This window comes from Dermacentor variabilis, chromosome 4, assembly GCF_050947875.1.
Source record: "Dermacentor variabilis isolate Ectoservices chromosome 4, ASM5094787v1, whole genome shotgun sequence".
Lineage (NCBI taxonomy): Eukaryota > Metazoa > Arthropoda > Arachnida > Ixodida > Ixodidae > Dermacentor > Dermacentor variabilis.
The window spans coordinates 33,583,030-33,610,228 of record NC_134571.1 but is presented as its reverse complement, the minus strand read 5'-3'; the positions used below and the strand labels follow the sequence as shown (position 1 = coordinate 33,610,228).

The 27,199-nt window shown below is 42.7% G+C and overlaps 1 protein-coding gene across 2 annotated transcripts in view; it reads left to right on the top strand.

The window, feature by feature from the left end:
• Positions 1–27,199, top strand: part of LOC142578898 (C2 domain-containing protein 5) — a 67,547-nt gene that overhangs the window by 21,384 nt on the left and 18,964 nt on the right. The window contains exons 14-22 of one of the 2 annotated variants that reach the window (XM_075688572.1): positions 8,377–8,491; positions 11,437–11,613; positions 12,862–12,966; positions 13,475–13,564; positions 14,400–14,457; positions 17,132–17,185; positions 19,959–20,033; positions 20,730–20,804; positions 22,902–23,018. In XM_075688572.1, the coding sequence (XP_075544687.1) occupies positions 8,377–8,491; positions 11,437–11,613; positions 12,862–12,966; positions 13,475–13,564; positions 14,400–14,457; positions 17,132–17,185; positions 19,959–20,033; positions 20,730–20,804; positions 22,902–23,018 (866 nt within the window). The remainder of the gene's footprint in view (positions 1–8,376; positions 8,492–11,436; positions 11,614–12,861; positions 12,967–13,474; positions 13,565–14,399; positions 14,458–17,131; positions 17,186–19,958; positions 20,034–20,729; positions 20,805–22,901; positions 23,019–27,199) is intronic. The other variant, XM_075688573.1, reaches the window with a different exon arrangement.

Genomic DNA, 27,199 nt, shown 5'->3' with positions numbered 1-27,199 from the left:
AGACTCGTCCTTTGGTACCGGCAGGCATATGCATTATTTAATGCAACAGAAATTTTGTTAACTTTGATATACATGTATTTGGCTCCACATCAGTTAATTTGGACAACTCTCGGAGCTTGTTGAGCGCCGCAAATGGGCGACACCAAATAGCAACAACGGCACTAGCATCCACCGAAACGAAGCAGTGGAGTTCGCATCGCCATGGTCAACAGTGGAAATTGTACATGAGTGACAGCAATGCCAGAATGCTTCATGCCCATTTCTGACTTTAAAGCCTTGATTGTTGTGTTTACCACTGCGAATAGCACAGCATTTGCTGTGTGCCTTCACGGCTGCATAGTCGGCATCCATGATCGTGTCCATAGTGGCTGCAGTTGTGGCCATAGCTTTGCTTTGACTGGGTGCGTGCCTCGGCCATGTGCCGTCATAGCTGTGTAGTTGCCATCCATGATCACGTCACTAGCGACCGCAATTTCATGCGCAATTGCAGCATGTGGAGGTTTCGTATTGAGTCGGTGCGTGCGACGGCCACGTGCCTTCAGAACAACAAGGTCACCATCCATGATTTCATTGATAGCGGCCGCAGTGGCAGCAAACAGTAGTTTCGTTTTTTATCATCATCATCCTATTTTATGTCCACTGCAGTATGAAGGCCTTTCCTTGCAATCTCCAATTACCCCTGTCCTGTGTCAACCGATTCCAGCTAGCGCCTTTTCCTCAATTTCTTAATTTCATCACCCCATCTAGTCTTTTGCTGTCCCCTACTGCGCTTCCATTCTCTTGGCACCCATTCTGTAACCCTAATAATCCACCGGTTATCTAACCTACGCATTACAGGACCTGGCCAGCTCCATTTCTTTCTCTTAATGTCAATTAGAATGTCGGCTATCCCTGTTTGCTCTCTGGTCTACATCGCTCTCTTCCTGTCTCTTAACGTTGCATCTAACATTCTTTGTTCCATCGCTCTTTGCGCGCTCCTTAACTTTTTTTTGAGCTTCTTTGTCAGTCTCAAAGTTTCTGTCCCAAATGTCAGCACTGGTAGAATGCATTGATTGTACACCTTTCATTTTAATGATAATGGTTAGCTTCCAGTCAAGATTTGACAATGTCTGCCGAATGTGCTCCAACCCATTTTTATTCTGCAAATTTCCCTCTCATGATCAGGGTCACGTGTGGATAATTGACTTAGTTAAACGTAATCCTTCACAGACTCTAGAGGCTGACTGGCGATCCTGAACTCTTGTTCCCTTGCCTGGCTATTGATCATTATCTTTGTCTTCTGAATATTAATCTTTGACCCCGCTCTTATACTCTCTCTGTTAAGGTCCTCCATCATGTGTTGTAATTTGTCCCCAGTGTTCCTCAACAAGACAGGGTCATCTGCAGATCGAGGGTTGCTGAGATATTCACCATTGATCCTTACTCTTAAGCCTTCCCAGTTGGATAGCTTGAATACTTCTTCCAAGTATGCAGTGAATAGCACTGGAGAGATTATGTCTCCTTGTCTGACCCCTTTCTTTATAGGTATCTTCCTGCTTTTCCTGTCGAGAATTAAGGTAGCTGTGGAATCTCTGTAGATACTTTGCAAGATATTTATGTAAGCGCCCTGTACTCCTTGATTACGTAATGCCGCTATGGCTGCTGGTATCTCGACTGAATCAAATGCCTTTTCGTAATTTATGAAAGCCACATAGAGAGGCTGATTGTACTCTGCAGATTTCCTAATTACCTGATTGATGACATGGATGTGATTCATTGTAGAGTATCCCTTCCTGAAACCTGCCTGTTCCCTTTGTTGACAAAAGTCCAGTGTTGCCCTTATTCTATTGGAGATTATCTTGGTAAATATTTTATATAATATTGGAAGTAAGCTAATGGACCTATAATTTTTCAATCCTTTAACGTCTCCCTTTTTGTGGATTAGTATAATGTTGGCATTCTTCCAGTTCTCTTGGACCCTTCAAGTCAATAGACAGTTTGTATGAAGGGCTGCTAGTTCTTCAAGCATTATGTCTCCTCCATCTTTCATTAGTTTGACTGGTAGTCCATCTTCTGCTGCTGCTTTTCCCCGTTTCATGTCTTGCAAGGCTCTTCTAACTTCATCGCTAGTTATAGAAGGAGCCTCTGTAACCTGTTCATTACTATTTTGAATGGAGGTATCATGGCTGCTTTGGGTACTGTACAGGTCAGTATAGAATTCTTCAGCTGCTTTTACTATATCTTCGAGATTGCTGATGATATTATACCCTGCTTATCTTTCAGTGCATACATCTTGGTTTGTCCGATGCCAAGTTTCCTTCTCACTGATTTCAGGCTGCATTCATTCTTTGCTGCTTCCTCAGTCTTTCTTATGTTATAATTTCGAATATCCCTTAATTTCTCCTTGTTGTTTATTTTTGACAGTTCCGCGAATTCTATCTGATCTCTAAAGTTGGACACTTTCATTCTTTGTTGTTTCTCTATTATAGGCCAACTGCAACGAAATTTTCGACCACGTAAAAAGCCTAGTTTCAGATAGTTTAGACATACAGTAGCCTCTGTGCAAAATCTTACACTTGAAATGCAGCCCAATCTTTCACAAACAGCTCGCAAAAATCTGTTTTTCATACCGAAACTGAAGAAGAATGACTCCATTATAGCCCAACGGAAGTGACAAACAGTGAAGAATGTGGAGAACCAGCGCCCATGCTGTCTGCTTTCCTTGCTTGTATTCCGTTCTGGTGTATCAGTAGTGAACAGGTCCTGCACATCTGCTTGTCACATAGTTAGTATACTTTCTTAGCTGCAATGTGCGCTGGGACAAGGCCGTGGCGCGCCTGCAATGTTCTTTTAATACGAAGTATTCTCAGAGTCCAGCCGGTTTTCTCTATCTGGCTGTCTACGTTCAACAGCAGGGCCTCGATACGTTCTGCCTCCGCTCGAAGAAGAGCATATTGGAGTGGCCACACTAAAGGTGCAATATAGTCTGGCTTAATGCGGATGCGATCCACACATGGTGCAGTTACGCTAAATTGGCAAAAATTGGACACTCTACAGTCTTGTGTGGCTGGTGTGGGAATAAAATATGACCTATCTCACGCCGAAGCAACTGGAAATGGGTGCATCTTGTGGCCATCATGATAGCTGACCAGCAGCCTGCTGTTCTGGTTCACTTAATCGAGCATGTTGCGTTTGGGCCTTTGACAAATAAATAAGCACTCGCTTGCTGCGAACTTGTCCGCTAGCAAGTGTTGGCAATACCTGATCGCCGTGCTGCTGCGGGTCACGTTTAAAGCGCAAGATAAAATATTAGCGATCTTACTGTCTCTGGCATTACGTATCCGTCTTTACCGGCCGCTGCCTGGGATGCTGGAAGCGCCGCACTTGTTGACCGATCTAGGGAGCCTACATGCGAGCAAAAGTTCTGTTTGCATGTAGGCTCCCTATACTGACCAGACAACTACTGCCATCTGTAGTAAAAGATAAGTAGGTGAGACTTGGCTCGGCCGGACTAGGGGTGTCCGACCGAGCCAAGAATTACACGGTGCTAAGTATGCATAAACTCACGGCCAGACAGGCTGGACTGCGGCCGTGATAAATATTCGCCCATTTCATTGTGGCGGAATTGCATTCCTGCATGGCTTGCCGCCGCATCGCGTTCTCCTTCGTGACCAATGCAGCATACGGTTCCTGCTCGTTTCTGGCACTGTGTCAGAAAGGATTTCCTTCGTCTACTTCGACGCGTCGGATGTAGAGACACGCGAAACATATTGAAGATGATGCACTACCAGAATTGATCGCTCAAGAATATCGCTCTTGAATACAACTTACCTTTGAACGTTACCTTTGGTTTTCCTGTGCCATCACGCCATATAGTCAACTTGAGAAAGTGTTTGCCAAGCAGATCTTGATGGGTAAGTGACTGTGCTGTTGAAGTGCAGCTTCGTCTACTGCAGTTTACATGCATTGAGCGCATTGGCTGGTCCATGTCACACTTGCCTGGTGCTACACGGTGCATGCTTGTGCTCGGAAAGCTGGGACACAAGAGATGTGTTCAGCCTTCCTCTACTCAGCGTTGTGTACTGCACAGCCATTGCTCGTGCTCGAGCACGTATTTGAGCTCATGACGGCCATGCAACGCATCGGCATTCTTGCAACAGCTAAAATCACGAGCGCAACAGGGACAATGCATGCCGAGAAAGACGCCCGTCAACTGCCTGCCTGCGCCTGCCTGGCTGCCTAGGCGCAATCTGGCGCAACTGAAAAATCAACAGTTGCGTACGGTTCTTCAATATGCGCCATATCCGCATCGCTATCGCTTTGCTGCCAGGTACATGCATCGTCTGCATAGGCGCTATTTAATAGCTGCTAATAACAAAATTAGGCGATTACCAGCCCTGCAGCTTTGCCATGATTACTTTGAGAGTGTACGCTAAGCATTTATAGTCAGTTTAGCCAAAGTGAAATTTCGTTGCAGTTGGCCTTTAAGTCCTTTGTTACTTGGGAGAGTTTACCTACTGGTTGCCTTATACCTATATTCATTCCTATATTCATCTTCCTATATGTTCATTACCTATATGTCATCTTCATCTCTCTGTTCTAAGGCTACATATTTGTTTGCAAGTGCCAACCTGAATTTGCCTGCTTTTACCCTTACTGTATCTAGGTCTGCCTGTTTCTCCTTAACCAATCTTACTCTTTCTCTCTTAAAATTTAGGTGAATCCTAGCCCTCACTAACCTATGATCACTGCATTTTACGCTACCTAACACTTCTACATCCTGCACTATGCTGGGATCATCGAAGTATGAAATCAATTTCATGTTTCACCTTTAGGGCTTTTCCAGGTCCACTTTCTGTTGCTACGCTTCCTGAAGAAGGTGTTCATTATTCGCAGCTTACTCCTTTCCACGAATTCTACCAACATCTCTCCTTGAGTGTGCCTAGAATCCACGCCATTGTTGCCAATTGCTTGTTCACCAGCCTGCTTTTTCCCCACTTTTGCATTGAAGTCGCCCATGGCTACAGTATACCGAGTTTGCACTTTTCACGTTGCTAATTCAACATCTTCAAAAAACTGTTCTATTTCTTCATCATTGTGACTGGAGGTTGGAGTGTAGGTTTGTACTACCTTTATTCTATACCTCTTATTAAGTCTGATTACTACATACTACAGCTACCCTCTCATTAATGCTGTAGAATTTGTCAATGTTACCCACTATGTCCTTATCGATTAGGAATCCTACTCCGAACTGCTTCTTATCTGGTAGTCCTCTATAGCAGAGGTCTTGGCCATTTGTCAGCACTGTACAATCCTCACGAGTTCTTCTAACCTCAGTAAGACTAATGATATTCCAAACAATGCCTGATAGTTATTTAAAGCTAGCGTTACTTAAGAGGGTTTGGGTGTTAAACTGAATGAGTCATTTGGGAGGGAGGGACCGAATACTGCACCAGGGAGGCCAATTCCTGTTCTGGTGAGGGAGTGTCTTGTTGAAGCTTAGTGGGTCGACCTAATTTGGTTGTACCTGGATTGGTATAGCCCCACTTGCTCTCGGCGTTTTTGTCGGTGTCAGGTGCAACTCCAAGCCTGGAGATTACTTTTTCTCAATGCAAAGCATCGAGGATGAAGAACACCGTTTACATCACGATGGACAGCAACCTGGCGAAAAAATAATGGGGATGTGCGAGCAGTATTGAAAAGCATGTCTGAGATTAGGATGTGCGCCGCGGCTGCGCTGTGAAGGAAGTCCCGAGGCCTCTGCCACTGCGAGCGCTAGTCAGTCACAAGGGGACGAGAATTGCAGCTTCTGCACTACTTTTGTGCAAAATAGAAACAGGATTTGCTGACTCATTCAGTAAATAAAAGCACGTTGACACAGTAAGCATTTGTTTATTGTTTTCTTGATACCCTCGATAATTCAACATTTGGTTAATTCTGACACTTTTTCTGTCCCGTAAAATCCAAATTAACTAAGTTTTACTATACTGAAAAAAGGGGGCAAAAAAACTGCTGCACCATATCAGCAACTGCTGGTATGTCGTTAGAAGCACTGTCGACGCATTCATAAAAATTGGTCTGACGAATGTTAGCTTATGGAAAAATTTTGGGTGTTTGCTGTTTTATTATAGAATGTTGCCTTTTGAGCATGAGGTCCTAGGTTCAATTCCTAACCGTGGCAGCCACGTTTGATAGGGGTGAAATGCTAAATCTCGCGTGTGCTTAGATATAGGTGCATGTTAAAGCACCCTAGGTAGTCAAAATTAAAATGAATCTGGAGTCTCCCACTAGGACATGGCTCATAATCAGATCCTGGCTTTGGCATGTAGCACCCTAAATTTTAATATTGCCTCTTGAGGTAGAAATTTTATGTATTGAATTACTGTATATGCTGTACTTGTGTAAGGGCCACCCTTGTGTAAGAGCCGCATCCCTTCTTGGGAGGGGGAAATATTGGGAAAAAAATTCAAAACGTCGCCAGAAAGCGAAGTTAGTTCCATTGCTGCTTGATGACGCTAGCTGCTCTTCCGTCGACACTAGTCAGGCCAGTGTCATCGTACCATTATTTCCTTATGTGGTGCATCGTTTCAACTGTGTTGGCATAGTTTCCAGTCAAATCGGTGGTATTTTGCCTCCAGAGAAGGGAGCCCTGTTTGGGTCAGCACTGGTCAGGGACAATGGGCCATCATCTGAGGTTGTTTACTGCAGTGTTATGTCATTTGCGCCTCTTACGCTCTGATACAGTTGTGGAAGCAGTACAAACCTTTACCGCCATCGGCTTGATTCATGTAAAGGACGCACCCAGCGAAGATTCTAGAAAAAAAAGAAGTGCGGCCCTTTACACCAGCATATACAGATATATGGTATTGATTGCAACCAGATTGTAAGTGACCTACTCATGAAAGATACATGCTCAAATTACTTTCCATAGCATGTAGTAGCATAAGTTGTCATAACCACATTGTCACATAGTGATGGTGAAGAACGATGCAGTGTCAAAACTGTGAGTTTACAAGTTTAACTCTTTATTGGGTGAACTTGTGCCCAGCAAAACAAGTAACACTCAACCACAGTGATGTCAGTGATTGTTGAAAATCTGATATGTGGATCGAGTGTGTCGGGCTTTTATACATGACTTGTGGAAGGTTCCAGCTTAATTGCTGGTGCCCGCATGCCTTCCAGAAAGCACTACACAATTCGTGTTGCACATACAATCTGATTACACAATGTTTGACGAGAACATACACAACAAGTAGAAACAAAGATAAGATTCAAATAAGTTCCAAATTATGCCGGCACGTCTTGCACTGTGCGATAACATTAAGTTGTTAGTGGGTGAAAAGCAGACCCCAGGAAAAAGGATAAATAAGTACATGTGTTGATACTCAACTTATACGCCAGTCAGACGAGCAATATTTAGTGACACTTTGAGTGAGTGCACTTCGCCTTTAGTGTTGCTCGCAGGCTGTCAGCCAGGAAGCTCTAATGACACTTGCTGTAGGATGCACTTGCCAGCGAGTGTGTTCGATGAACTCACTCCGTTGTGCTGAAGTGTGTAGCCTCAATAGCAGTGCTTCAAGAATATATAAATAAAGGGTCACTGCGGAGTCACCACCCATTCTGAGACCACTTTTTCGTGATTTCAGATGCTATGAGTGTCTTTACAACCTCAGTGGAGCCAAAATTACATTGAAACAATCATTTTTGATGGAGTCTGCCATTTTGACTCCTTGGATTTTGGATATGTTACAAGCTTGCATTGACTCAAAGCAAATAGATGTGTTAATGAGATTATGGTATTTAAATATTTTATTGCACAGCTTCTTCTTAATAAGCATTCCCTTTTTAATAAAGCAGTAACTGTTTGTAAAACTTGAAATGCTAAGATTCATATCAAGCTCTACAATTCTAAATTGTCATTAATCCTGAAGGGCACTTCGTTTTGCTGTCTAGTACCATGCCGCTGAAACGGCACTCAGCGAGGGGAAGTGCTTTCCCTTGAAGTGTCACTAAATTTGCCCATCTGACTTGGGCATTACTCACCCATGACAACCTTCTTTTTATTGTAGCATGCAGTAACGCAGCTATGGCAACAAGCACTCTGATCTTCAGTTCTTTTTGTTTTGTGTGAAGGTCATTCACTGTTAAAAAATGAATTAGTATTCACTAGTTAGTAACTTTTCTTCAACATTAAGATAAGTGATTGGTATAGTGCTTATAGTAGATGTCTATTAAATGAAAGGTTAATCTGTAGTCCCTGCCAAATTTAGACCTGATATGTGCTCTTAGACGCCAGCAAGGTATTTGCCTAAGGGAGGATGGCCTTGTGTATCAGCACACCTAGTTGTCATGCTTTACAGACATTTATTTTCTTTTGCATGTGACACGTTTCGCCAGATGAGCCTGAAACTCGGGATGCATGGTGGACGGAGCTAAGGAAAGAGATTCGTTCCCATACGCGCTCCCTCGGATGCAATGTTGTACTAGGCTACAACGAAACCACAAACATCTGGTAAGAATAGCTTTCTTTCTTGATAGTTGCCTCTGTGGTAACTGCTTGTTGAAACATTAGATGTTTGTAATACAGTCCGCGCTTTTTGCCGTGGATCCACATACATCATACTTTGGGATATAAAAGACTATTCTTCTCAATTAGTTTGGTCTGTCTGTATTATCAGTGCAACACCAATTTCGCTTTTAACAGACCTGGCTATAATTGACTGCCGGCTACAACAGCCAAATTTTGTCTAACTGGTATAAATGGAACATGCTTTGCTGTGGTAATGCATGCATGCAGTAGTGTACTGCACACAACTAGCGTGTGCGACAGTGCACTGGACGCAACTGTATTTCCAGCCGCTGGCAGAATTTTCGAAAAAGCACTTTTTCTTAAGGAATGATTACACTAGCGGCAAGCTTCCCACAATGGTGTGCCATGCAGCACCATGCCAGTGGAGAGTTTTCGTGTTGCCCATGCAAGAGGAATGCCGCTGCCCACCGCTGTTGGCTCATGCCAAGGAAGCGCCGAGGTTGCCACTAGGCCTAACCTGATTTGAAGAGTGAAGTTGTAGCATACGGCGCTTGAAAAATTAACCACCAACAATCACAAAGTGCACCATTTTAAGAATGCTTTATTTCTCACTGTGCCAATTCATGCAATACAGAAGATATACTGTTAATCATGGTGTCCAGACAATGAGGCACATGATGCGGTCGACCCATCTTGCATGTAGTACTGTGATGGCCACACACAGGCTCCGAGTTGAACTTGCTTCGTACTGCAGCTCTGTTACGTACTACAGTCAAACCGACTTATAACAATATTCAAGTGCCACGAAAATTCCATTGTTATAACCGATAACTGTTATAGCTAGGTTGCATGAAAAAATCAATATAGGGGGATGGCAGAGCTGATGTGAGGAAACTATAATTGCGGGGAGGCTAGTGCCCCTCCCCACCACCTCTCTCCATCCAGCTGTTGATTGTGTTCACTCGTTTAACTGCTTCCTGGGCGCTTCGATCGCGTGTAGCAAGCCGCAGCTGTCGGTGTTAAAGAGTGGCACTGCTATAACAATTGCAAAGAGAGGTCACGGGTGACAAGCGATATGCAAGCACCGCCGAGGCATTGCTTTGGGGCCTTTTAATAATTGCGAGAAGGCTGCTGCGGCAGCCTGTCAGCTTGAGAAATCCAGAAGAAACGCCAAGGCGAGATGGCCACAAGCATCTCGCCACGTACTTCTTACTGGCTTGCACGAGAAAACCCTTGCATGCATTACGCGAAGCTTGCCGACATCCTTCTTCAAGGGATCCAGGTGCTCCACGTAGTGCAGCAGAAGGTTCCTCGTGAAAATGAAGCGCCGGAGGAACTGAATCATCCGCCGGGCCTCCTGTGAGGACAGCGTTGAGGCAGCCTGCCTTACCGCGTCATCACTACCGTCGTCGCCGTTGCTATCAGATGTAAGCACATTCGCGATGATCGCCTCATTGGTTAGAAGCACTTAGGCTTTCTTTTCACCTGCAACATTGTGCATTGCCGATGATCAGCGGGCGCATCAGCCATCTTCTGTTTTGGCGGCGAATCAAACCAACTGTTGGTCAAACGAGGCTGAGAAACTGTGGCCAGGAAGGATTTCGACGCAATGAACAGAGACGAACGCGAGTGATTAGGCTGTTTGCAGAACTGCACAGAATGAGGAGCCAGCAAGCAACATGTGAGCAATCTGCGAGCAGCTGAGCAGCTCAGTTGGTGCGGTTCATTCGTGCTCGGGAGGGTGAGGCGGCTTAGAGCTATGGACACAGCCCATTAGTGTTCGGAGAGATGGAAGGGCGATGGGATAGGCACGCGGAGATGGCTGGAAAATGAGCGCATGGCGGCTGTTGAAGCAGCGGCCCATCGTGTGACGGCTCGAATTTCTCGTTTTCTTTTTTTCTTTTGAAGGATTTAGCGTTTCACTACCTTTCAGCTCAGACACCCAGCAGCCAGACTTCATCGTTATAACCGATAATGCAGCATCGGGGCATTGTAGTAAGCAGGTTATTTCACCATGCAAAACATACAAAAGTTGACAGGTTATTTCACCATGCAAAACATACAAAAGTTGACGATACAGCAGCTTCTCATTGTTATAACCAATATATTGTTGAAACCTGTATCGTTATAAGTAGGTTCGACTACAGATTTGACAGTGCCCGTCGCATGTCGTGAAAGATAAAAATGAGGACATCGGTTTGTACTACCGGCCACTACTTTGGGTGAAGAGCGAACTGCAGCCGATGTTTGTGTCATCAGCGGTGGCGATGCATTTAGGCTAGAAATACTGGCTAGCAGCACTGGCCGGTTTGCCTACCTGCTGTTGCGCCAGTCGTTAATTTTGCCGGTATGCAGCTGCCTTTTGTCAGCAACCAGCATCCAGAAAATGGTGGACAGGAAGACGGCATGCCACGTACGTGGTTGTAGGATTATTGTGTAAAACCATTAACCTACAGTTATTGATTTTAATTTCGATGTCACTATTCTTTTTTCAATCGCTTATGGGTTAAACAGCGGTATATGCACTCTTTCTATCATAACAGAAAAAAACAATAATGCAACAACATGGCAGAAAGATTGCTTCCCTCTGTCATTTCTGTTTCATTATTCTGGTTTCCCAACAATGCATCCTCAATATCTCACCAAACTTCCAGCTTTGATAGTAAAGATAAGATCAACTAATAATTAGCTGTCTTATTATTGGCATGTCTGTGGCTTATATGTTAAGTTGATTAACTTTAATCACATTAACTGGTAGTGTAGCATTTGGTGTTGAAATTTCGTAATGTAGCATCTGGTGTTACCTGCTTTTGTGTGCACTGTGTACATCTTACCTTTTGTGGCGGGTGTATATAAGCACTTGCAGCAATGTCTCACTCGTCATAGCGCTTTAATGCAACATATGGCAATTTTCTTGTTTCGTACAGTGATGAGGTGGTGATTCTGTCCGCGAGTGGGACAGCGGTGCTTTTGAACCCAGTGGTGGATAAGGAGTTGGGTACTGCATCCACGGCAAGGCACACTGTCGTCCCAGCACCTTCAAACACAGACAAAGAGAAGTCTGCACGCTCAACTGACTCCGGCTCAAAACCTGCAGGAGACAGGTGGATGCTTACGCTTCCCATCATTTCACACAATTTAAGCAAAGTTGTTTTTCTAAGACCTTATGAGATGGCTGACATGGTGGTTTGAAGTACAGTAAAACCTCATTCATACGTTTTGGGGAAAAAATGCAAGAAAAAAAGCTACTAACCAGAAAAATGTATAATCCAAAATAACTGAAAAGATTTTACAGGCTCAACTGTTGTTGACATCTACGTAATGCAAAGTGTCGCGCGAATTGTTGCAGCACAAGACGCTGATGCGCGTCAAGCTGGTGGTGCTCCAGCAGCCTGAGACACGTTTTGTGCGGTGTTTTAAGAGGGCGATGGGAAACCGAAACGGAATTGAGCTGGTGGGCAACACTGGATGTCGCCGAAGCGAAACGTGATGCTCACATCATGCCACCTGCAGCAGGGAACAGCGCATGTTCGGATTATCGCTCACTAAAAGTGTGCAGTACGCTACCAATGGCACTACGCACCACATGCTGTAAAACAGCTAGGCGAAGATGCTTATTGTAATAAGTTTGGCAGCGATAGCTGTGAACGCGGCATACAGTAACCTGGGCGGAGATTTGCTGGTACCGTAATAAGAAACTGTGCATGTCGTCATTTTCACGCAAGAGGGGTGGCTATATACTGTTCTCAATTGCGCACGCCTCGCACCCTTTTTTGTTCACATGGGGTCTAGAGGGCGTAAAACGTACCATACGATCGCAGTTTGACGACATACTGAACGTTGGTGCCAAAAAATCATATTTTCTGGGAACGTATGTACCGATCAAAAATGAGCGTGACTCTATTAGGTCATTTTTTGTGTTCTTGATCGTGAATGTTGGTACCCGGTAAACATACGTAATGGGAACGTATCAGTGAGGTTCTACTGTATTCAATCTTTTGATAGTTGCAGTAATTAAATGTATTCCATCTCGTAACATTAAAAAGTAATTAGGTTTGTATTGTGTTCTTTATGCTAGGAGCAAGAGCTAGCCACAGTAGTCATGTAAATATCGGGGGTATTGTTCCTCATTCATATCTGTAGGTGTCTTCTCACTTTCTATGTTATCTTACTCCTCCTACTAAAACTCACTGTACTTCAAGTAATGGAGGAGGAGGAGGTAAACATTTATTTTCGTAACAGTATCCCGGGGTAAACCCCTGTTCTACTTAGGTGGGAGGTAATGTGATTGGAAATTTTTTAAATTCTTAATTTACATAGGTTTGTCACTGCCTGTACACATTTCATTTCAGCCTTGATGATGCAACAAGCAAGCTGGACTGCCGGTTGTGCCACATTCCTTACAATGAAGCAAGTGTTCCTTTTCAAGCTCAGCTAGTTAAGTGCGGTGTCTGCAGGTAAGCTTGCTTATCTGAGTGCACTTGAATTGGCATATCCTCTGTATTTGTGTCTGTCTGTAATGCAGAGAGAATAATAATGCAGCTTTTATTGTGGGTGGCTGTATTGTGCATGGGTTCTCATGCCCACAATTCTGCTTTCCGATTGTTGATATTTTTTGTTGGAGACGTAACAAAAAAATTACATGTTCTAAAACAAATTAGTATTGGCTGTATTACATGCATTACAACATGTGAAAGCCTCTTGAATGCTTGAACAACCATTCCTTCAAGTTGGCATTTGTTTTAGTCGAATGCTAGCTATAGTTAGCCAGTCTGTTGTTCACGCCGATTTCTTAAGCATTGAAATGTGGCTGCTACTGCAGATGTGATTGTTGAGTTTGTATGACGGTTTGGACATACAGTTACTTTGCAGCTGTTGGTTTTTCTTTTTAGCTTAGTGTATTGTGACAGAGTACTAGGCACATCTTTCATTGCTGTTCAAGCCTTCGTTGTTGTTTCCATCCAGACGTGCCAAGGTGCCTGACGTTCTCTTCATGACAATTGAGCCACCCGCTGGGATACCAATCGTAGGCAAGAGCTGCCTAATCCAGGCGAGGCAAGTTTTTGCTTCTTGCTTAAATAAACATTTTAAAGAAATATGGTGAGCTTTGTCGTAAATGATGAACTTTGTCGTCCCTGGGAATTTCCAGGCCTGTGAAAACACCCTGAGCTATATTCGAAACTGTGCTGCATGACAAGCTCAGCTTAGGGCATCTAAGTCAAGGAAGCCAAAGCTGTCGATAGAAAATGTGGGTGCCTTATTGTTATGCAAGACTTAAACTTGATTATCTTCAAGTCCCAGTTGAATTAAGTGGGTTTAGAATCAGTCAAGAACACAGGGGGCGAATGAAGCTTTTGATATTTGTATAAAGTATTCACTGTATTAGTAAATTGTTCTAGTTATAATTTTCATGCTCTCTGCCAATAACTCAATTCTTGTTCCTCCTATCCGCATTCGGTACAACTATGACTGCTCATTTGACACATAAAAGATGTATTTAGGGGGCAGGATGTTATGTAAGAGTTGCGACTGGTCTGTTATACCATTTTTAGTTTGTGTAGCCCTCACTGAACTGTTAAGCAAAAAGTTTTAGTGCAAGTCATATAAAAATTTTGCATTTCAGTGTGGCCACATGTCTGTGTGCTGCCTGTACTGAAAGCAGCAACAGCAGTATGTGGTTATTTGCATGTTTATCTACCTTTCATTTTGGTTGGAGATGGTATTGAGTTACATTATGGGGTGGGTTAGGTGGCAGAGAGATGCAATACATGTTTGTTGTCACTTTCTTTGCCCTATGTGATAGTATTCTGATTCATAGTGTTCCCGTCAAGCTTTTTGAGATTTGCTTTGAAACCTAACCTTCAGTTTGTCTCTGTGACATTGTTTATAGGGTATGCAAGAACAAGAAGGACCTCAAAGGGGAGCAGAATGCCCGAGAGATTAGTGATGTGAGTGGCTTAGTCTTGAAGTCTCCAGTGGCAAACATTTGCACATAGCTTCTGGTGCTATTGCTATGCATTGTTTTCTTTGTTTCACAGCCAGCTCTGTACTTTATATTGCATAAAATCTTGTGTAAGACAAATTTTTAATGCATGCTTTTCTTATATCTATACAGGGTCTGTTCTGAAAGTACTAGGTCTCATTAATAAAAAATTTATTCATGAGGAAAGTACAAACGATTAGAATCTTTCAAAGTAGCACCCTTCCGCATCTACACACTGCTGCCAACGAGTTTTCCAGTTTTCGTCCCCCTCCAGGAACGCCTCGACCGGAATGCTCTTTAGCTCCCTCGTCACGGCCTGTTGAACCACCTCTACCGATCCATGATGCTTCCCCTTGAGTGTTGATTTTATTCTCGGGAATAAAAAAAAAGTCTGGCGGGGCCAAGTCGGGGCTGTAGGGGGGCTGAGGCAGTGTTGCCACATTGTGCTGGGCAAGATACTCCACTACACAAAATACTATGGGGCTCGGCACGTTGTCATGGAGCAGCTGCCAATTGTTGGCGGTAGCTGGGCAGACCCGAACATTGGATTTTCACAGTCTTTTGAGGACTTCCACATAGAAAACTGCATTAACTGTCTGGGTGGTACAAACTCTTTTTGGATGACTCCATGGTGATCAAAAAAGCAAATGAGCGTGGACTTTTGCTTGGGTTTGCTCATTCGTGCTTTCTTGGGGCGTGGGGAAGAAGGGGTGTGCCATTCTGAGCTCTGCCGCTTGCTCTCCGGGTCATAATCAGACACCCACGTCTCGTCACTGTTAGCCTTTTGCTCCTCTGACAACACTCGCAGCACCAACTTCGCGCACACTTCCTCATGGCTAAGTTTTCTGTCACGATCTCAAAAACTTGGGTTTGAGGAATGCTCAAGTCATCAGCAATCATTCTGATACTCATCCTACAATCACTGTTCAGTAAATTTTTCACTCGCGACACATTTTCATTGGTCTTGCTGGTCGAAGGGCGTCTGGAGCAGTCTTGGTCTTCCACTCTTTCCCTACCTTCTCGGAACAGCTTATGCCACTCAAAAACACCTTATCTACCCATGGCAGCATAACCGTAGGCCTCCTCAATCATGTCGTGGGTCTCTTTACCCATTTTATGAAGCTTTACATAAAATTTGATTGCGTATCGCTGATCCAGTAAACGCTCCATGATTCTCCGTGACGAGGCGTTTCGACAAGGGTTCACAGTACAAGCGACCTGCTGTCTTCAACGGCCGAGAGCCGACTGCCGATTTTTCGCAGTGTTCCCAACGACCCCTTCCCCGATCCTGCACCCGCAGACCGCCTCTCGTCTGCCCGTTCACCCAGGAAAAAATCAGTCCTACTACTTTCAGAACAGACCTTGTAGATGAGTACTATTTGACTTTCGAGTTTTTATTGTGAGATTTTCTGTAAGAGATATGTAAAAAACCATATGTAACGTGCTGTTCATTGTGAAAGATTTGCCATGGTAAAATTTTATACCTGATGATTAAGAAAAAAAGATCAGATTTTTTGTGCATGAATGTTATAAAAAACAAATAAAACTTCACACACTATTACTTCTTTCTAACAAATTCATGTGCACATTCCCAAGGGCACCAGCATTTTGATCCATGGCACTATTGTTTTTATCCATGGCACAAGCTTCCTTGTTCTCGTCAGTCTTTAGCTTTCTAAATTGCATGAAATTTAAAACACAGAAAAAGAAGTTGTTTAGAAATGCCTTCGAACAAATTTTCTAATTGAGAAAAGTCACATTTGTGGGGGTGGGTTAGATATAGAGAATTTGGCATTTTATGCAGAGTTTGTGGACTTTCATGCCTGGGCTATTATATACAAGTGCTGCAGACAATACAGAATGAGGCAATAAGTGTGCACAATAACGTCAGGTCTTATGGGATGGTGTGTTCAGTAGTCTACCTGGAAAAAAAAAAAAAACACTACGAAACAATTGAAAAAAAAATTTTTTTTTGTGTTCAGGGCTGCAAAATGCTTAAGCATAATCTTTAGGGAGGATGAATTTTTGATCATGTAATATTCAGTCAGGTTGTGGAATATATCCTACTTTCCATTGCCCTTGTCCCATTATTGGCTGGCCTCCCTGCTTTTGTATGGTGTGCCTGTGGCATTAAGGGCAATGAGCTAGGCTAGCCTATTGGTGTTGAGGGGATGCAGAACGATAAAAGATGCAGACAGTGACAGCAGTTGTTCTGTTCTTTCTGTCCCTGTTGGCATCTTTGACTGGAAGGATACAATCTTTCGCTCTGTGGCAGACCTTCTGCGTCAGTTTGCTTCTTGTTGACACTTCCTGTGACAATTTTAACATGTTACAATAGACAGAGCCAGCCTTCGTGTGCTAAAGAAACTGGTAGCTATGCTGCGACGTCTAACCGGGCTGCTTCACAGTTTATGGCTTTTTTTTTATGTGCAGCTGGCCACATTGCAGGTGACTTTTAATGTGGACGCTCTCTTCAATTTGTAGAGAGGAAAGTTTAGCCTGTAGGCTTCTTAATGCCCTAACCAATGCCCGAAGGCACATTTTAGAATATTTTATGCATGTGAAAATTGGGCCTCAAACATAGACAAGATGGCAGTTGATACAAATTTAAATCTTCTTGTTCTTGTTTTACTTTGCAGAGTCTTCCATTCCTTGAGATTGAATTGCATCGTCAAATACAGACTAAGCTTAAGGTAAGCATTGCCTTGCAGTAACGTGGTACTCGTATCATTGAACTTTTTCTACACTTGCTCTTCTATTGCCGTAACTGATATTAACTGCATTCTGAGCCTTGAAGCTGGACGGTGTCCGTCTAAAGTTTGTAATGGCATCCCCAACCTCTGTAGCAGGATGGAGAGTGGTGTTCCTCGGTGTCCCATCATTTTTGAGCTGAGCCATTTGTGCTTTACTGGACCCCTTGCATTAAGTGCCAAATGAAATCTTGTCACTATTCATTCTAAGGCTGGCTTAGGCAGACCAGGCCTTTGTGATGTTTTTGTATTGAAGGGAACGCTAATTTTATTTGTGGCAAATGGTTACAGATACGTTGCTTATGACGGAAGCGTGTGGCCAGGATCGGCCAATGAAACAATAGTTTCCTACAATCATTGCTAGAGGGAACCTTAGTGCTAGTGTCTGTGGGAGCTGCAAGCATGGCACTTCAGCCCTCGTGGAAATGATAGTTAGTATTACATGAATTTGCCTAAACTTCGTCCTTCTGCCTTTAAATGGCTTTCTAACTTTGCAAACCGATCATTTTCAACAATGTACTGTGTTATAAATAAATAAATTTATCCAACAGCTGGATTCGAACATATGATACCCAGCAGAGGAGCCCGATATAGAAACAATTATGCCATGTACATGTAGGTCGACAAGTGGCAAGGACCCTAAAGAATTTCCCGTGGACAAGCCATGCAGCACGTTTCGATTTGGTCACCTCAACAGGCACAACCACTGCAATTAGTAGCGATTATGCATGTTCACAGAGTCTTATTGTGTTGTTCATTTATAAAAGTATAAATTGGCCTATGAGCAAGCCATGCAGCGCATTGAGACACTCGGCGCATAACAATTGGCCATTGTGGCAGGCAAAACTGCTGCACCTAGTAGTGATTATGCATGTTCACAGTCTTATTGCCTTCTGCATTTATATAAGTGTAAATTACTTCAAAATTTAGGCCAATCAAGGCAGATAAAGCGAAGTAAACAAGCACAAGAACGTCTGATGCCACAAGCACGAAGATTAGACAGTCATGTACTGTCATTTCCATGATAGCTTAGTGATCGCTGTACCAGAGTTCCCTCTGTTAATTTTGTAGGAAACCATGGATGAACCTTGAGGCAGGGGGTCAAACGTGGCGCCAGTGCTTGTGCCTGACCTGGAGTTATTCGTTGTATTCTTGGGCACTGTGCAGACGATGGTTATGCCACTACAGTATAAAATACAGAATTAAAACAAAACATAAGTATTTATTATTTTTAATGTTACATCTGCTGGGCACTTTCCCAAACCTCTCTGAGAAGCATACGTAGCGTCTAGGGAAAATGACATCCTAGACACTATACCATGCTTTGCTGGGAGGCTTTGGGGCTTCACCAAAGCCTGAAAGGCTTTGCCAGAGTGAGTGACTTTGAAACCAAAAATATCTTATAGCGTGCACCTGTACATGGTCTATGCAGCATAAATGTTCAATGTTTAGGCATGTGTAGTCCCTGGACTGTAGTCCTGAAAGTACCATATTTATTTGAATATAAAGCGAAGTTTTTTTCCTAGAATTCTTAGCCTCTAACTCACCTCCCACCTTATATGCAAATTGTGCTTTTAAGTATGGCTTCACGGCATCGCGGTGCACGCTGCTGTGAAGCTGCACCTTAAGTCAAAATTTGCATATACAGTGCACTTCGTATGTTGAAGCTCCCTACCCCTTTATTTTATGGTTGCAATTTTGTGTTTTGGCTGTACTAGTAATTAGGTATTTCGAGCAATCCGTGCCGAGTCTGAATAATCTGTCTGCTACTCTATATCATTTTGTATTGGGGTGCGTAATATCTTAGGTACCTCAGCTGAAAAGCAGCCTTGCCTTATAATCGCGACCGCCTTATAACCGAATTAATAAGGTATGCTGCTTGTTGCTCAATCTGCTTGTATCATACTCTTGTGGGGGAAGTACATTTGGAGGGACAACAATCGAACTTCTAAAATGAGGATCTTGGAAGGAGTAGTTTGGTGTGGCAATGAAGACAGGAAGGCTGCTAGAACAATACAGTACCTTGCATGGAGGGCAAAGGCGGCTGTAACTTTTTTTACAGGCTTGTGTGGGGTGCTTGAAAACGTGTATAAAAATTGTTACCCACTTACACATCTACTTTTGCAAGCCTTTTGTGACACATCCTCTTGTTTTTTAAACAAAAAATTTTGCAAGGCTGTTCTGTATCTACACTATCTGAATGCGTTTTATATGGTCCAATATTTCGTTGAAGTTGGCCTTGAATGCTGATAATAGTTGAAGCACCCTGTCGAAGGGTAGTGTTATAACAAATGGGGCATACAGGACATTTTGCAGCTAGAGCAAATGTGTCATTTACTGTAGAGGTTACTAGGATACTTTGAAGCTAGAGCAAATGTGTCATTTACTGTAGAGGTTACTAGGAAGGTTGCTGAAGGTGCAGAGGCCCTACTGGGAAAGCAATTAGAAAGTTGTTGTAAATAAAGGGAGTCAAGAGGTAAGCAGAAGGCTACCAAGGGCATCAGAAGGGAGTGTTGTGTCAAGGCACACTGTTTTAACAAGCTCTCAACTGTTGCACGTTCATTCTGTTGTGCAATAGTGCAATGAAGCTGCATGTTATTGAGGAGCATGTTAAGACCTGTTGTAATTGCAGCTTTGATGTGTTAGTTGCACTCAATAACCTAGTGATCACTTAGTAACTTAATGGTAATTCAAATCGTTATCTGCTCCCTGACAGCTCAAGAACCTGAATGGCATTTTTGGCTTGAAAGTGCAAGTTGCCATTGGAGAGCGCCTTATTGCTGGAATAGCTGTGAGTATTGTGACTTACTTTGTGTATGTCATATTTACACATTATGTTGTGCATATCCTGTTCTTATCCAGCTTATAAAATGGGAAGCTTTCGTCTTAATGCTGTCTCGTCATAATGTGCTGTATGAGAAAAATAAGTTGTGTTGTGGTTGCCATCACGCATCAATGTGCACAATGTCAGTGGAGGGGCTTCATGGTATGGTAACCTTGGGCTCACTGACATGCTTTCTTTTGATGTTGCATGCTAACACTAGTTTTATTCTGGTATCTTGCAGCCAGTGAGCGATGTATATTTTATGTATAAGAATTTGAAATACACTTGCTTATAGCACCTGTGTAGGCAGGACACTAAAAATGTAGCAGTGGAGAGCTTTCTTTGTGCACTAAAATTTGGTCTATTTTTTGTGAACCACCTTTCACTACTTTAATTATGTATTTCGGTGTAATTAAGACACACAAGGCAGTCAACTGGAGTATTAACAGCAGCAGAATGGATGCTGAGGTTTCTAAACAGTAAGCAAACCCAGCATTTTTTTTCTACTTGTTTCATTGTATTTATTCTTCATTGTGCATGGGGTGCCTTTACATGTTTCACATAATATTTGCATGTTCTTGTATTTTCAGGCATGCATGTCATTGCCTTCTTTTGCTCTCTTTTCGGTATGCTACTATGATAAACTCAATGTCCATTTTTCAGACTGGAACTGGTGCATGCCTCACAGCGATACCACTGCCTTCTTTACCCATTCCAAACCTACGTAGTCGTCGTCAGGTATGCCATTTTTAAAAAAAAAATCTGGCCTACTTGCTCAACTGAAACCTGTGCAAGTGATTGTTTACAGCTGTGTGCATTGGACAGCTACTTCAGAACACAAAATCTTTTGTAATGTTTCAAACTGTCATGCACAATGATTCAGCAGTTTGTTGAGCCAGATCCAGTGAGAGTGTAGACACCAACTGCTATGCCATGAGTGTTTTGTTTCTCATAGCCCCTTGAGAGAATAAGTTTATAGGAATAAAATGATGAGCACAGCGTGTACTGCCATCAGTGTCCCGTGTCATGAGCCACTTCTTGGAAGAAGCTGAGGTTTCTTATGGCAAAAGAAAATGTTGGCGATAGCCAGGCTTAGTCAATCCTTGTTTTCTTTCTTTTACTGTTGAAGTTGACATTTGTGCTAAAGTCATCCACAACAAACGAGGGTTAGAAATTGTTTTACTCGAGTAAAGCAGTGCATGCGCATTATTTCCTCACATATTGTGTTTTGCTGTTATGGAGGTTGTGTATGGGTTAGGGTTGGGCGAATACTGCATAGACTTATATGTAAGAGCCACACCCCCAACTTGGCAGCCCAAAATTTGGAAAAAAAGAAAGGATTTCAAACGAAGACGCAATCGTGTTCAGTGCCCTGATGCTGCGTGGACGCATTGGTGAATTTTCGCATGCTTGCATACTCCTGCATGCCGCTGCTAGGGTGAGAGCTGAGTGTTGACCTCTGATGCAATAGTACATCTGTGGATCCGAGGTGTGCGCAAGTCGCCGACTAAGTCAGCACCATATTGACCAAAATGTTTGGTCCCGTGCGAGGGCTGCACCTCGTCAAAATTGTGAAAAAAATAATAGCTGTGGCCCTCACATGAGTCTGTACAGTATTTGAAGTTTTCATAGATTTAATCAAATGTTATGCTATTCAGTATTCACTTCAAATGGAATTTCAGTTCTTGGAAATTTCAAGCAATTTGGAACAAAGAAATATCAATTTGAAAACGTAGTCATCAGTTTCGGTTTTGACAAGCAAGTCAGATTGCCATTGATATGGCTCGTAACCAAGACACGGCAAAAACAAAGCCACCACTGTGCCACCATGCTGCCAACTGATTTTTCAAATTATAAAGGTCAAGATTTAGCATCGTATCTAAATTAATTTTCCTGATAGCATTTGGAGACAGCATGAACAGCATGCACTTTTTTTAAAGCTTGTCCACTGCAGAACTGTTTTATAGAATATTGTCATGTGGTGGTGACGTTGAAGAACACAGTAGCAATACTGTGAAAGACAAAACTAACTTTTATTGGGCGAACCTGTGCCCACAAAAACAGGCTACACTTATAACACAACGATAGCGGCGAACACGGTCGGCGATCGTCGAAAATCTGATCAGCGGGTCAAGCGCATCGGCTTTTATAGATCAGTCATCGAATGTTCCAGATTAACCTCTGGGACCCGCGTGTCTTCCACAAAGTTCTACACTATTGTCGCGCATACATGCAATCAGATTACACAAGTTGCGGTGAAAGACAGCGGACGGAACCATCGATAACATTTCAGAAACTTCTTTTACATGCAGGCGTGTCCTGCGCTGTGCGATAACATTTGTTAGGCGGCGAAACATGGTCGCTAGATAAAGATAAGTACACGTGTCAATATATAGGCATTTTATTAACCATTATTTACCTTCAGATGCAACACACAGGTGGCAGCAAACTTGGAACGACAGAACTTTTACAAGCAACATGTTATGTTTAAGTTAGTTTTTCAGTGACATTGTTTTTGCTGATTTTGCCTGCTTCAGCAACTTCTGTGTACAACGTTTGTTGAAGGAAGGTACTAGCTCTTTAATCCTTTTACCTTCAGAAGACTCCTAACAGAAAGTTCGGAGACTGATGAATGAAGCTTTCTTAAGCCAAATGTACTTTTCGTAAAGGTTGATGCAACTTTTGTAAAATTTTAAAGCGAGCCAAAATTAATAAAATTTGTGAAATATTCAGGATTGTTGGCAGCTGTGGTGCAAGTGATGCTTTTTCTTCACTTATGCTTTATAGCCTGTGTTTGTATTTTCACACCTGTTTATTCATTACAAATGCCCATAGGATCAAACAGCATTGAAGCAGAACGGAAAATCCACCGGTGACTCGGATACCAGTGATGATGAGCGGGTCACTTGTGACAAAATCCAACAAGCAAAATACGATGCTTGCGTTGTGGAGGTGCGGCCTTCCTGTTCAGTCATCATCTTTCGCCTTAGCATTGCAGAAGCCCCGAGGGCTTTCTTTTTGTTGTCTACACATACCAATCACATAATAGCTGTCATAACAAATTACAACCATGTTGAACATTGTTGTGATACACAGTTGACATGCACATACACATCTACTGACAGTAATGTTTTAAATAAAACAAATTTGTCCAGAAAGCTCAGTCATTGTTTCATGCTTCATGCTGATCTTGGTCCTTCACAGTAATAGCTAGGCACAAAGTTTGCCAAGTATTGATGAATGCCTCTTTAGAAAGACTTGTTCACAGCAATTTTAAGTACGTATTTCGTGCATTTTCCATGGCTAATGGCATGAAGTTTCTGCTGTTTCTAAAGAGACAGCTTACAACTCTGGCAGATGTACTTCAGCGCGCAAGCTCTCTTATTCTGATTGTGTTACAGCGTTCAGTTTGCGTAACCTGTTTTGTTTTTCAATTGAGAGCTGTTATAAATTTTGCTGTAACCTTTTGAGTTAAGAGGCAGAAGATAGGTGAAGCTTTATTGAGCTTTTGAATAGTTAATGGAAGAGGTGAAGAGGTGCCAAAATAGACGTGAAATCCAAAATGCCTTGTACTGTTTTAAGCTGCGCATGAAAGCTTTATTTAATAGCATGAAATAACTACAGTTAATGTTAGTCAATAGTTTTTTTCTTTTCACAAAGACTTGCCATATGGCAAAACTCATTACATGCATGATATATGGCCTGTGTTGTGTATGAATTAAGGGTGTGCAAATAATATAAATTTAAAATGCAAATTAAATAGTCCATTCTGTTCAATTTGTATTCGATCAAATAATTCACCGTTTGAAGTTCCAATATTCATTTCTTTTGAACTTTATAAGGGATATAAATACTTATTGGAGTCCCGAGAATCGCAGAACGATGGATGTTAAAATTGTTTCAAGTGATTCACTGAAGGATAGATGTGGTTGTTGTGCAGGGGCATTACTTCTTCAGTGATTGCACTGGATAGATAACTTTTGCTTGGTACTTTTCAGTCATTCAATAAGAGTGGCTTGCTTTTAGACAGCCTATGTATGAATTTGTACAGATTTATTATTTGGCTAGCCTTACTATGTTTGCATCCCTTGAAACGATTTTGACAATATTGTTCAAATGTACTGAGTCATTAGGGTAGGTCCTTCTGATCACTAAGTAACGCATTTAGGTGCTCCATTTAAGGTAACATGTGAGCAGAGTGGCTGCAGCGCATCTGGTTGTCGGTATCCAATCGGTGCCAGCATTTACACGTTTGTGGCAGTCACTCATGCCAGAGGATTACTACCACAATAGAGTTTTAGCTTGACCGGTATTCAGGCATTGCAAACTTTTCTTCTTCTGGTGCGTCACTGGTTTTAGACATGAGCCAGTAGTGGGGTGCGGCTTAAGAGAGGAGAAAGAGGAGTTAGAAAATGATGGAATAGATCAACTGAAGGGACATACAACTAAACCCCTGTGCTCTTAACTGTGCTTGATGGTTCCACAGTCACTGATCGCGTCCTGGTCACCAGTAACTGTGGAACCACCAAGCACAGCTAAAAGCACAGGGGTTTATTTGTACATCCCTTCACAGGTAAACGCAAAACGCATGCGCAAGCGGACTTGGCCACTGGGAGTTTTGCCAGATGAGCAGAGGCGCAAACGTGAATGGCCTATACAGTGCAGCCACCTGATGGCACAGAGCTCAACCAGACAAACGTAGAGCTAATATAGCAGCAACCAAGTGTACTCTACTTTGCTGCTGGTGCAAATTTTCAGCAGGAGTGTAATCATGAACACGTCTTTTTAAATGTTTAAAATCTTTTACACTTGGTTACAGCAATATTGATCGATTGAGACCTTAACTAACAAAGTATAAGAGTGGGGCTGAAAATTAATATCAAGAAGACAAAAGTTAATGTTCAATAGCCTGGCAAGGGAACATGAATTCAGGATTGCCAATCAGCCTCTAGAGTCTATACAGGAGTATGTTTATCTAGGTCAATAACTCACAGAGGACCCTGATCATGAGAAGAAAATTTACAGAAGAATAAAAATGGGTTGGAGGGCATATTGCAGGTATTACCAAATCCTGACTGGGAGCTTACCACTGTCGTTGGTTGAAAAGAAAAGTGTACAATCATTGCACTCTATTGGTGTTAACATATGGGGCAGAAACTTGGAGGTCAGTATAGACGCTCGAGAACAAGTTAAGGTCCGTGCAAAGAGCGATGGAACAAAAAATGTTAGGCGTAATGCTAAGTTACAGGAGGAGAGTGGTGTGGATCGGAGAGCAAATGGAGATAGCTGATGTTCTGGTTGACATTAAGAGAAAAAGAATGGAGCTGGGCAGGCCATTTAATGCGTAGGGTAGATAACCGGTGGACCATTAGAGTTAGACTTGGTGCCAAGGGAAGTGAAGCGTAGTCGAGGACGGTAGAAAATTAGGTGGGGTGATGAAATTAGGAAATTTGCAGACGCAAGTTGGAATCGGCTAGTGCAGGACAGGTGTAATTGGAGATTGCAGGGGGAGGCTTTCATCCTGCAGTGGACTGAAAAGTAGGCTGATGATGGTGATGATGATGATGACAGCAATATTGCCACCTGCGATAGTGGGCACAGTGCACGAGAAAAGGCAGGTGAGCACAAGAAAGAAGTGCGCGCACTACCCACACCACTCAATAGCTGGGTCCCACCGATGCGTTTTTCAGGAGCCAGCTGCTCTCAATAAATGCTGCCAGTTCCTTTTCATGATATGTGACCATATGCTCTGTGTTAGGCTTGTAAAGCCCTGCGCCACCAGGTGGCTGCACCGTGTAGGCCACTCAGGCTGCTCACGTTTATGCTGAAGCCCCTTCATCACCGCAGTAGTAGCATGGAGGAGCATTAGTTTACGCCTCTGCCCATGCATCAAAATGCCCTGTTTGCCTGTATTTACTGAAATATTGGCACTCTCGGCACAGCAATGGAATGCTGGCAACGCATGCTACTTGGACAGCTCTTGCTGGGGATCGATGGCCAGGCCGCTAGCGAAGTTGTTGGAGAGGCTTCGCACACTGGCTCCAAGACACCAGAAGTAGATGACATGACCTCACACCATGTGAGGTCATGTCATGCAAGCTTTAAATTGTGGCGCGAATGTTTTGCAGTAGCTATACCTTACCTGTCTACAAAATTTGTCCAAACCATTTCAGGGTCCTTTTAAAAACAATGTGTGGTGCTGTAATATCATACTTTTCTGCTTCAGCATACACAACACTGTATGTGCATCTTGCAATAGGAAGTTCCCTTGATTCTTTGCTGTCATTTCCGTGGTGCCCTAGATGATTGAAAGCAGTTATTTGTCATTGGAAAGCTCCTCTGTTATTTACACGCCCAATTGTGAACAGTATTACATGCATGTGTAAATGTATATAGGCTTAATTTTTTTCTTTCTTTCTTTTTTTTTACCATATGGACTCTGCGCAAGCTTCATATTTGATGTCTATTCAGCTATGAGAAAATATTCTATATTCGATTCAATATTTGGTGCTTGTTTACCTTGAATTTTCATATTCGATTCGATTAGAAAGTTTAAGACTTTGCACACCCTTATTATGAATTCAAGTAGTGTTTATTGGTATGTACTTTGGTGGAATACCATAACAGCTTGTCCTAAAGATGGCCATTATTGCTGGGTACATGACAACAGTCAGTTTTAAGGCAAGTTCTTGCAGGATTTGTCTTAACTATCGCTGTGTAATCTCACCTATCTGTAGACATCATGGTGTGAGCAAAAGGAACTTCATGCCTTAGACCAGGATTGAAGCCTTTATGTTAATTATGTTCAGCAACTGAGCCATCATATGTTCCTGACTACATGGACTAGTGCTGTGTTCTGAGCGTGTCAGGCATGTGAGGCAGCAGTAATGATTCCAGCATACAGTTATAGATGTGCAATTGAGAACATAAAATTTTATAATTTCTGCATAATTCTGCAAATGTGAAGAAGCCATAGGAATCTCTACCATGGCTTTTTGACATTGACCTTCGGGCTGAAAACTTAAAGGATGAAATAGCCAGTATATTCGCATTATTGCCATGGTTGCTTTAGGAGATCAAGACATTTTCATTACTGAGCAAAACCCTGAATTCTGAAGTGGACAAAACGTGAG